The 12,397-nt window shown below is 38.8% G+C and overlaps 1 protein-coding gene across 7 annotated transcripts in view; it reads left to right on the top strand.

Moving 5' to 3' along the window:
• Positions 1-12,397, top strand: part of clcn3 (chloride channel 3) — a 48,594-nt gene that overhangs the window by 18,220 nt on the left and 17,977 nt on the right. For 2 of the 7 annotated variants that reach the window (XM_070547951.1, XM_070547955.1), the window contains exon 1: positions 9,628-9,853. The exons of 4 other annotated variants lie outside the window; for them this stretch is intronic. In XM_070547951.1, coding sequence (XP_070404052.1) covers positions 9,766-9,853 — 88 coding nt within the window. In that variant the 5' untranslated portion in view covers positions 9,628-9,765. One more of the 7 variants, XM_070547954.1, reaches the window with a different exon arrangement.

The following is a 12,397-nucleotide window of genomic DNA, read 5'->3' as shown; positions in this document are numbered from 1 at the left end:
TTTTTTTTGCAGCACAAAAAGGAAAAAAAAATAAAGTAAAAGTCATGCTGTAGCTTTTTATTAATAATTATTTAAAAGGAGACTACGGGTTTTGGCTTACTTTTAGCACCCCCTAGTGTCCGTTAGTCAAAGCAAAAGGTAAACTACTCATCACTGTGCGTTTGGGTTTTTAACACTGAAATGTCTCCCCAGCCTTCCTAAGTGTCTACAGGAGTGATTCATCACTAAATTAAACAAATCAGCTGTGTTCATGGTCTAAAAACATGTAGGAAACATGCTGTAACCAGACTCCAGTGCCAGGCATGTTGGCTATGTTTGCTCTACTTTACTAAGTCCAACAAAGACCAGAGTGGCACTCTGAAGTTGCTAGTGCTATTTTCTGGCCAGAAGAGGTGGTGGGGGTCTGAGTGACATTTCGTTTACTCTGTAAAGGGTCCTTTTAGCACATACTGGCTCTAGAAAATGATTTAAAAATATGAAAAAGCTTCATAATATGCCTTTAAATTTTATTTTTGCATAATTTTCCACCCCATCAATCGGAAATCATGATTATTTTTAAAGCATTGGTGCAGATCTTTCTCAGTTTGGAGAATTCTGACTGGATCGATAAGCTAACAGCTAGTCACAGTAAGGGGATTTATTTTGTTTTTAAACATTGTAAAGCTAAAAATACCATAACCGTTTATTTGAAAATCTATTTTTAGAAATTGTAAACTGGTGTAAATTTAGCCTCATCTTTCTACTGGTGGAGCTAGCTATCTGTAGCACTTCTTGGAATGTTGTATTGTTATTCTGTCTGCTTTGTTGCTCTTTTGTAAACGGTAACAAAGATGGGGACATTTTTATCTGATGTTATTTTAATTTTCCACTCACTGCCTTGTCCTTAGCTTGTGTTTTCACTCTGAAATTGAATCTCCACATCTGGTTTGATTTTCACCTTTTGTTCTTCCTGACCTTCGTCGTCATCCTCTTGTACAGTTTTTGTTACTTCTACAAGCACGCCAAGTTTCAGTGGAACGTTGAAACAAACCGGTACGCAAAAGAAATGTGTAAAAAGACCCGCACCACCCCTCGTTTCTCATACTGTCAAACATACAATTGCAGACTTTACCTCCTTGGGTTCATCTAGCAGTTAGTTCAGTCTGGATCTTTATCTGATGCATGTGAAACAACAGTCCTGTGAGCTAGTCTGGAGGCCAGCAGCTTTGAGAAAGTCTTCCTGGAAGTCTTTAGATTAATGCTATTCATTAATGTCTTTGTGCTGCTGTTTTTTATTTTTTATTGTCGTGTAATGGGGCGGGGTGTGTTCTGAGAAAATCTCACAAATTTGGCCTCATCATCAAATTCTGTGTAGTCCCAAAAAGATTTATACCTGAATGTTTTTGTTAGCTTAAAAAATAACAAAGAAAAATTGGGCAAATTAATGTTCTCACTTGTAATCCTCGAGGAAGGAGATGAAAATCTGGAGTTTGAGTCACCCTTGTTGCTGCAAGGTAAGAAGCAATAAGTTTTATAATCTATTCATTTAACACTGATACCAGTCAACATGCTGAATCTAAATATGACTGGTTTTTGTCTGGGAACTGAAAACATAGTTAAAAACCACGAGTTACCTTTTCTATGTCTTGTAATAACACACCATTACACTGAGTTTACAAAACACTGTAGAAACACAGTGGCTGTGATCGGGTTTGGACTTTACTTTAGAACTGAAAGGCAAAATTGACTGAGAAGGACCAAAATGCAAACAGTATTTCTATATTTAAAATGGGAATTGCAAGAACAAGAATGGAAAGATCTCGTTGTGTTGTTTGATGCAATAATATGAAGGACAGAGTGAAAATTTCATGTGTTTAATACATCATCTACGTATACTTTTTAAGTCAAAGCTACAACTCTGACATGATGACACAACCTCCAACAGACCTCCATAGAACTGATGGATCTGGCACTAAGCTGTAAGTATCGGCCAGCTCCATCCATTGGACTTGTTATTAGCGATCATAATAAAATGGTATTACTAAAAAAAGACAGACTTTACTTTTGAAATCAGTACAAATGTACGATTGTTGTGATGCAAAGAGCAAGTTGCCACATGAGGTGTGTTAGCACTTTCGGAAGGGGGAGTGCCCAGGCTGGCCGTAGCTTGGCTAAGCTGGGATATTGCTTACATGCAGAGAAATTCGGTTTTCTAACTGCATCATCTGGGTACCTCAGCTCGATTAGGAGTAGTTCAGTGAGGCTTGACTTAAGCCGAACTGAGGCGTATTCGTGCATTTAAAAAGCGTGACTTCAGTCGGACCAAGACAATTATTTGGTTTTCTGGCACTGCATGTAAACCTGATTACTGAATACTGATTGAGAACCTGTTGTTTCCCAGTAGAACACAATTCAAGCCTTCACACAATAATCCGTTCAGGTTCCATATCCTTCCCAGTTGAGCTTAAACCTGGCCACCCACATAATTAGAAAGAGATTGATTTGACCAGGTCACTCTCACTTGTGCATTGTAATTGTGAGTCTTTCAATAGAATTTCAGTCACTTCGTGTAATAAAACCTTCAATTCGTAGCTTTCATTGACTTTTTAAACTACTGAGCTACACTGGTGGTTCTACTAGATCAAAAAGATTTTCCAGCCTGTCTAATCTTGGGTGTCCACTACCACGTTGCCTCTTCTCTGTATTTTACACTTTTTGCAGGTTTAGGTAGTTTTTTCCCCCACAACCGACTTGAATTATTACACAAAGCCGCAGTTGCTCATTTTCCAAAGTTGTGTACTTTTTCTTGCTTTCAACACATGGACCTGTTTATTATACTTTTGCTCAGAGCCATTGCATCACTTTCACAGCATTTCACTTCAGATAAGAGGGAAGTGGTTTTGTGTAACAATTAAACACCAGGTGATAAATTCAAAATGTTGTGTATTGGGGTGACAGTGGCACGGGAGTTAAGTGCTCGCTCCGTAATCAGACTGTTGCAGGTTCAAGCCCACTCAATTTGTCGCTGTCATTGTGTCCTTGGGCAAGACATTTAACCCCCCTTGCCTGATGGTGGTCGGAGGGACCGATGGCGCCAGTGCTCTGCAGCCTCGACTCCGTCAGTGCATCCCAGAGGAGCTGTGGCTACATGGTAGCTCATCACCACCAGCTTGTGAATAGGCGAATGACGAATGAGGCAGGAAGTCAAACCAAAGCAGAAGAGGCAGGCCAGTAAATTTAACAAAATAAAAGAAAATTTTCAAAATAAAACATCACGATTAATAAATGTGAACATTTTTGTGTATCTAAACAGACTAGAGAGATGAAAATGAACACACACACACACACTCCTGCGGAGAAACATAGTGTTTCCACAATTTTAAATGCTGTTTTTGCAGCAAAAGATGGATTTAATAAATGTGAATACAAACAAATGTGTTTAATTGAAAGGTAAATATACAATAGGCATTGTACACTACCACAAACACTAGGTTATTTACTTTACCATTTAGAAAGGAACTGGTCTACGAAACAGCAGCAGGATCAGTGCAGTTTCTGATTTCAACAAGCAGGGCAAACTGGTGGCGGGGGGGTGGAAAACGGTAGGCATTTAACAGTTCTTAACACAATGTTAGTCATTTCTGCAGACTAACAGAAACGACTAAAATCTTTTCCATGGCCATGAGGTGTGTCTTTCAACGTGGTTGTTTAAAGGGACTTTGCAGACTTTTGAATTTTTATGCTCGCGATTGCCCCCTCAGGGCAAAAGCGTAACGGCAGTTTCAATAGTAGGTTCGTGCACGAGGCGCGCATGCTGTACGTGCACACTCCTTAACGAAAATAACAGCTGAGATAGTCCCTTTTGTGTGTGTGTGGCCCGGAGGACAGAGGACAGGAGAACACGCAGCTAATTAATTAAATAATTTGGTTCTGTACCTTTCTCTTCAGCACAGCCGACAAAGGTTTATGATGGGTCAGTCCTGCATGCTCAGATCATGCCCTTCCCTTGCTTGAAAATTGTTCCAAAATGAAAGTTGAACCCACATCTTTTTATCTGTGAATTCAATGCCATTTGGCGAGTCTCAAATAAAAATTTGGGCATCTTACTGTAAAAAAATATACCTTTAATGTAAAAAAGAAACTCTAAATGAACTATGTTCCCACCGAGAATCATACCCAGGTCTTCTGTATGGGAGTCAGATATCTTACAAGGTGAGCTACACTAGTGGCATTCACGGTATCTGTAACTTTTATATCCTTGATGACACATGAAACAACGTCAAACCAAAGCGGTTCGCAGCGAAAATGGCTATTTTGTTGCTAATTTGCAGGAAATATCTAGAAGAAAGTTCTACAGAAAGTAGCTAAGGGTCCTCAGAACTGTAGTTAGGTCCATCACTAGGCGTTAGGAACAGCGACAAAGTCGCTGAGTTGGCACTATCTCACTCTCTGCTGCTAAAGCTACAGATAGCAAATGCTACGGGCTATGCCTGAGCATGAACGCGCATGAAGCAGCCTGCTCGACCCGAGCAGCTCTCTTTTTCTGTTATTTTACAGAAAAATAGGCAATCACAGTAAAAATGCCAGGGCTCATTCTACAGGACCAGAGCATTGCAGGAGAATGTATGAAGAAGAAATTTATTATTTCTATACATGTTTTGGCTGTCAAACTTCCATAATGTCCCTTTAAGAAATGAGAATCAACTCATTACACCAGTTGGGGTTAAAATCTTTGATAATCGCCTATGAAAAAATTATCAGGGTATCCGTGGGTCCTTAAAAAGTCTTAAAAAGTCTTAAATTTGCTTTTCCAAATTTAAGGCCTTAAAAATCCTTAAAAATGACAAATAATCCTTAAATACAGTTTCCAAAGGTCTTAAATTACCAAAAACCCAATGAACAAAATCATTTTGTTTCTATTAAATTTTGTGAATTTCTAGTTAGGATTCCGCATTTTTTGTGATGTTGGCGTAAGCAGAACCGTACACATTCAGTTGGTTGTGAAAGGGGACTATTTTTAGATGAGCACATTAGCTGGTTAAGCTAGTGGGAGCTTGCGTCATGGGGAAGTGCAAGTTTGATGGATGGTTAATTCCATGTTTGCGCGGTTCCAGGCAATAGCTCGAAATTATAGCTTAAATTTCAAAAGTAGCTTAAATTTGGTCAAAGTGGCCTTAAAAAAGGTCTTAAAAAGTCTTAAATTTGGCTCCCTTAAACCTGCAGATACCCTGAATTATCCAATAGGAGGCTTGGACCTATTTGCTTAGTTAAATCCAGGTGAAAACGTTTTGTTTTGGCTGGGCAATGTAAATGTGTATATATATATATATATATATGTATATATATATATATATATATATATATATATATACACACATCCAGGGTCCAAAATCAAATTTTTTACTCACCGGCCAAGTTGGCTGGTAGATGATGAAAGTCTACCGGCCAAAATTCTAAATGATTTAGATATACCTAAAGCATGTAATTCTATATTATGTTGATTCCAAACAGAGTGACAAAATAATTAAAACATCAGTTAATAAGAAAAACAACTCTTTTGTCATTTTTACTATTTATTTATTTATTTTTAGAGATGTTTTTATGAACTCTTTCATTGAAATCTAGTCAGACTCCTTGCTTTCTCTGTCCATGAAGTCTGGCCTCCTGCTTCTGACACCATCTTTGTGCCAAAGCATTACAGCCTCATTTGGGTCATAGTCCTTGATCTCTGGAGAACACAGCTGCACCATGAGAATATCTGAAAGTGTGTCAGGGCTAGGGTTGTCACGGTAACCGGTGTAGCGGTAAACCCTGGTAAAAAAGTAGACAATAATAATAACCGTCTTGTTTTAAAAAAAAATATTATCTCGGTGGATTACCGTGGCTGCGGTGTAGGCGCGGTGACCCTTACCAGCCACCGTATCATCTGCTGCAGTTGCTGGCGGCACATGCGCACTTTGTTGTTTACAACCAAAACTTTAAGCTAAAGCTGAAATAATGGCCAATGAAAGAGTGCTCAGGACATTTATTATCCCTCAAAGAAGACAAAGTCGGAAGTACGGACATTTTTTGGATATCTGAAGAACGCAGAGGGACAGTTGTCTGTGAAAGGCAGCAACGCTACGTGTCCGTCATAATGTAGCCATTGTCTCACGACTCCACCATCTCCAGTTTGCCTCTTTTCACAAAATCTTCTGGTTGCCACTGGTCCTGGTGGTTTTCCTTCCAGTTCAACGAGTTTTCTTGTGGAAGGCTGGCTGACTCCAGTTAAAAACCACCACATTTCACCGCTAGTTTTAACACGAAGCTAACTGCTAACTTGATAAACTGATTGAATGGGATAGGTGGAAATGACGTTGGGTGCGGTGCTCACGTTTCGCGTACGTTGGTGTACGTTGCATGCAGGCGGGAGGAGTATCAGAAATCCATGGAAGATGACTGATAAACGTAACTAATTTGGTGCAAACATTTACTCGCCATGTGGCAGATAGAGCTCAAAAATTTACTCGCCAAATGGAGCAATTTACTCGCATTTGGCGAGTGTTAATTTCGGACCCTGTATGTATATGTATGTTATATATATATATATATATATATATATATATATATATATATATATATATATATATATATATATATATATATATATATATATATATGTATATATATATATATGTATATATATATATATGTATATATATATATATGTATATATATATATGTATATATATATATATATGTATATATATATATGTATATATATATATATATATATATATATATATATATATGTGTGTGTATATATGTATGTGTGTGTATATATGTATATATGTGTATATATGTATATATGTATATGTGTATGTGTGTGTATATATATATATATATGTATATGTGTATGTATATATATATATATATATGTATATGTGTGTATATATATATATATATATATATATATATGTGTGTGTATATAACATAATTCTGTACATGTATTTCAACTTTGTTAAATTAACTGAATTGCAGGCAGTTTTGGAGATGTTTTTGTTTATGTCAGTAAACTGTGGTGGCCATCTTTAATTGAATCGGTGTTAGTGTTGTCAAAAAAATCGATACCTAGATATAAATCGATACTAAAAGTGGTATCTAAATTAGATATTCCATCCCTGTGGTATCGATATTATGGACTATTATACACAGCCTTCTTCAAGTACACCGACACGCACGACAGCCAGATGCCGTAAAGCAACCTCCGCCTCCCAGACAAACAGAAGAAGACGCCGCATGGCTACATTGCAATTTCCCACGCGAGTTGTCTCCGATCCAAGTTTTGTCTGCCAAATAAATAAACAAAAACATAAACAGCGAATTTGGGAGGCGCTTCACAGCCCAACTTAATTAGCATACCAAGTCCGACACGTAGTTGTATATTCACGCTTATGTGCTTAAAGGAAAACTCCCGTTTATTGCAATCCGGACTTAATTTCTAGCATGCAGTACGTTTGTTTACTCACGCTGACAACTTTGGTGCTACTTGGATTCCCTGGGGTATTTACCGTAGATCCATCAGCGAATCGCCGTCAGTGTATATCCATATAACGGGTGCGGACGGGCACCCATGGTGCAGCCTCTAAATAAGACATTATCTGCACCAAAACATCTTCATGTCGAAAGGTTTTGTTAGGAATCATTAACGTGATTCCCCTGTTCGTTTGGAGCGGGTCTGGGATTTCTAGGCGTAAACAGACTAGCTGTGGCTAATTAACCGGTGCTTTTAATGATGTCACTGCCGTGCGCCTATCAGTTTTTATTAAGATTACCGGTAGATGTACCTTTGTCCTACTGTGGAGAAATTCGTTTTCTCCCTTTATTGACCAACAGAGTTGTTCAAAAGTACAGAACAAAACATACGGCATTACATCTTATGACAAAAATGCACCTTGAACAGAGTTTAAGCAGCAAAACATCACTCTGCAAATAGTGTATATATAGTGAGACAATTCATGATTTAAAGTGTTAACTTTCGCCAGTTTTTGTATGCACGTTTTAAAAAATGCTCATACTTGAAAGGGTTGAGCACTTTATACACTTAATTCTTAACATTTAATTTTTGCAATATAAATTGAGGAATGTTATTTTTGGAATAAACTTGTTCAATAAATTGGTGTTTTTAAATAGTATCGAAATCGAGTATCGAGTTTTTTTTTCAAGTATCGAATCGAGTTTGAAATTTTATTATCGTGACAACCCTAATCGGTATTAGAATCAATGGTGACATCCTTGGCCATAGTTCAATAGTGCTGTGTTTTGTGTCTACATTTTGCCATTGGGTGATATCCTACAGAAGCATGTTATTGCTTCTCACCAATATGCTGATGGCTGTCAGCTGTATTTACCGACCAAAAAAGTTTTTGGATTGTTTGGTTGAAGTCAAGGCATGGATGGCAGAGACCTTTCTGGGTATAAAAGAAGATCGAAGCAGTGCTCTTTGGTCCCAATTGTTATACTGATGCCTCTGTGGTTTATTTTGACATATGATTGATTTGGTTGTTAATTTGGTGGTTAAGACTGATGATGCCTTTTTTTTTAATGGTCACATAAATGAAGTTGTGGCAGCCTCATTCTATCATCTGTGACGCTTGGCTAAGGTTAAATGATTTCTGTCTAGACGCGACCTTGAAATCATTGTGAATGAGTTCATAAACTTTGCACCTGGACTACAGTAACTCTTATTTGGAGTGAGTCAGAGTGCCATAGCTCGCCTCCAGCTTGTCCAGATTGCTTCTGGGAGATTCCTGTATTTGTCCTAAAGTTGACGTGGTAGCAGTCGGCTGTTTCTCCTTCTCTGATACTATTGAGCAGAGAACCTCTCACACCAGTGGTGTTCTGTTGTTAAATACACAAGTGCATAATGAATGGAGAACCCAGGGAAGTGCTGTGGTTCGGCGAGACTGACAACTGGATGTTCCAATAGTTGCCACCAGTCCGAAACGTGCTATTGGCTCTCACAAATGTGAGAGAACCATTTTATTCATTTTTTTAATCTCCACAATATTTTTATAGCTATACTATGTTAGAATGTTTTTAAGAGGCTTGACAAAATTTAAGTTGACGTGTTTATCAAATTTGCAATTGCAGCTTTAAAGTAGAATAAGTTAAAAAAAATTGTTTTTAGTTTTCAGTAAATTGCAACATATTATTTACCAGATATGATAAAAAAAACAGCAAGATTATAATTAGATTTTACTAATTTTATCAGTTGTTTCAACTATTTATTAGCAAAGTCTCAAACTGCAAAAAGACATTTGGTAAAAATAAAAGTTTTGATTATTTCCCTGTGGACCGGTCCATTTAAACCCACTACAGACACACCCCTGTGACCCAACAGCGTGGTTTCTACCATACAGGCCGGGCTCGACGATCTCCCCTAGCAACCAGAGCAGGCGGGGCTGTTCGGCCTGTTGTGAACGTGTGTGCTGACATCATCAGCTTTTGCAGTCAGCTGCTGCAGTGTAGAGTGAGCAAGACAGAAAAGGGAGGGGAGAGAGAGAGTACTGCTGTACATTCACACATATTTTCTCTCTCTCCCACTCTCATATACACACACTTGTTCTCTCTCTCTCTCTCTCTCTCTCTCTCTCTCTCTCTCTCTCTCTCTCAAGCTCTCTCTCAAGCTCTCACAGCTCTGCTTGTCTTCCTTTAGTAAGCATGGCAGCAGCGAATAGCATGAGCAGCAAGCAGATCCCATTGGAGACTAGCCCAGTTTAGCCTAGCTTCATCTTAGCTGTCAACATGGAGGAGGAGAACGCTGCAGCCGACCCCTATCTGCCCTACGACGGGGGAGGGGACACCATTCCCCTGCAGGAGATCCCTAGAAGAGGTACACCACGTCTCCTTGTTCTTTTTTCCACTCGCTCATTTCCTCACGCTTCTGTTGTGAGCGAGGCCGACCTCCTCCTCCTTTCTCGGTGAGAGTGTGAGACCATGACAGGCAGACAGGTTAAATAATCACCTCCTCTGCTGCTGATGAGGTAGGGAAACAGGAAAACCTGCGAGGATTAGTCTTACTTATACCAGTGTACCTACTGAGCTCCATGTTACACATTAACAGCTGTGCGTGTGCGTGTGTGTGTGTGCGTGTGTGTGTGTGTGTGTGTGTGTGTGTGCCAAAGATGACGAGATAAAGACTTGATTCAGTGTGATGGCTTGGGCCTGTACCCAGCAGCTACAGGGACAACACAGAGCCTTTTCCCTCCTGAAACACGTTGATCTGAGCGTTGTGCATTTGTACACGTATGTTTGTGAGGAGACCTGTTGGATGAAATCGGGTTGAACTGCTTCAGCAAGTTTAGATTACGTTTGATGATTTACGTCATGGCTTTTTTAGTCCATGAACTGTCTTATCATCTCTGTGTTTTCCTTATGGCGTAAGAGGGGTGTGTGTGTGTGTTCACTAGGTCCTTGATTGATTGTGACAGTGGGTGAACGGAGACAAAACACTGCTACTAAGTCTGGGATGCGGCCATTTCTTCTGGCTATACAGAGATGTTTTTGTTCTTTTTTGCTTGAAAAACAGTTTTCTGGTTGCTTGTGTTAGATAAATGACTATTTTCCTCATTGCGTTCATTAGCAAATAGGAAGTCAAGTTCAAATGAAGAGATTTGAACTGTTGCAAAACAAAAACATAGTGATTCAGTCATCCTGAGGTCGTTAACCTGAAATACCCTGAAATATCCATCTCTCTCCCTCTCACCCTCTCCATCTCTCTCAGACACACACACACACACCTTAATCAACATCGTTTTGTTTAACTTTGTGTGGGGCAAAATGCCAAGAACGTTAAGAAAAAAATCTTTTTAATCAAATTAAAATAAAAAAATATACATTAAGTTGTGTCTGGTTCTAGCATTTCATATTTCCTAGTTCCTACTGCATGAGTTCAGATGTATTAATCCATGCACTTAAATATTAATGTTCTGATTTTATTGAAACACTTGTTCTGTAATAGTTCCTTTTCTATTGTGATCAAAAATATTTCATCTGAATTCTGAGGCTGCTCTGTAAATAGTTTTCAAATAAACAATACACATATCAACTTCTGATAATTCCATATCAATTTCAGACTTAAAATAATATATTGATGTAAACCACGCCCACTTCCGGGTTATACCACGCCCATTCCGAGTACAGATACAGACACAGATAATTTAGATGGTTGAGCAGATACAGATAGTGGTGTACTCGCTCATCCCTAGTCCAAACTGTGCATTTATTTTATTTTTCATTTCAACAGTTTTAGAAGTGGTGAATGCACAAAGTTGTTTCTTTTCCTCCTAAACTCCCGCATTTATAGACTTTGGTGCGTTCATTGGTCAGCCCTCCCAGTAAATCCAGAGATCCCAGCATCGGTCAGCAGCAGGACTCCTCAGGCTGCAGTGAGGTTGTTGGGGTCATTTTATGATCACATGATGGCTGAGAAGACTAACCCTGCTGATCCAGAGTGTCTAACCCAGCTGCCTCTAAACCCTCCTGATCTGATTTACTCAGCAATAGTGGAGTAGAGGGGTGGGGGGACAGCTGAGATGTTTCAGTAAAATGGGCTGAATTTATCTAGATAAGGATCTGGTAGCAAACCTGTGTGTGCACTTGGCGTGGCTTTCAGTTCTTTTAAACAGAAAGTGCATAGTCACAGCTGATGCAATGGAACCAAACCCTTAATAGTGTGTCTTTTGTCTTTACGCTCTTTGAACCATGGCCGCATGCCGCTGCAGACACTCCCCCTTCAGTTTCCATTTCCATGTCGTCACTATCGCTGGGCTCCAAGCCTCTTATTCAGCTGACAGTTGCCCAGTAGTGCAGCATCAGGCCTGGTCTGTAATTAGTATTTATTTTATATGTTCTGTTACAAATTAAAACCGTTTCTTTTTGTCCAAATTAGAAAAGCACTGGTATGAAAATTTGGGCCAATATCAATCTCCAATATTAATATTGCTGCTATGCCCAATAACTGATATTTATTGATTTCTACAATAAAATGTATATTAAAAAATTACAAATGGATACATATGACATCCCAGATGTGAAACAGAACAATACCGTAGGTCATTCATCCCCCTCTGCTGTAAGAATGTATCAATTTTTACAGCCTTCAGCTATTTGCATTTTTAAGTATTTGTTTTTTGTGAAATTTTTCTGTATCATATATAACTGTGTGTGTGTGTGTGTGTGTGTGTGTGTGTGTGTGTGTGTGTGTGTGTGTGTGTGTGTGTGTGTGTGTGTGTGTGTGTGTGTGTGTGTGTGTGTGTGTGTGTGTGTGTGTGTGTGTGTGTGTGTGTTAGTACATTGTGTAGCACTTATCACAGACATAGAATAACAAAGTGCTTCACATAGATCAAAACAACATAAAACAAAGTAATAAAATCAT

The sequence above is a fragment of the Nothobranchius furzeri genome, chromosome 2 (genome assembly GCF_043380555.1).
Source record: "Nothobranchius furzeri strain GRZ-AD chromosome 2, NfurGRZ-RIMD1, whole genome shotgun sequence".
NCBI lineage: Eukaryota > Metazoa > Chordata > Actinopteri > Cyprinodontiformes > Nothobranchiidae > Nothobranchius > Nothobranchius furzeri.
The sequence above is the reverse complement of the archived record's forward strand: the minus strand, read 5'-3'. Positions and strand labels throughout refer to the sequence as shown.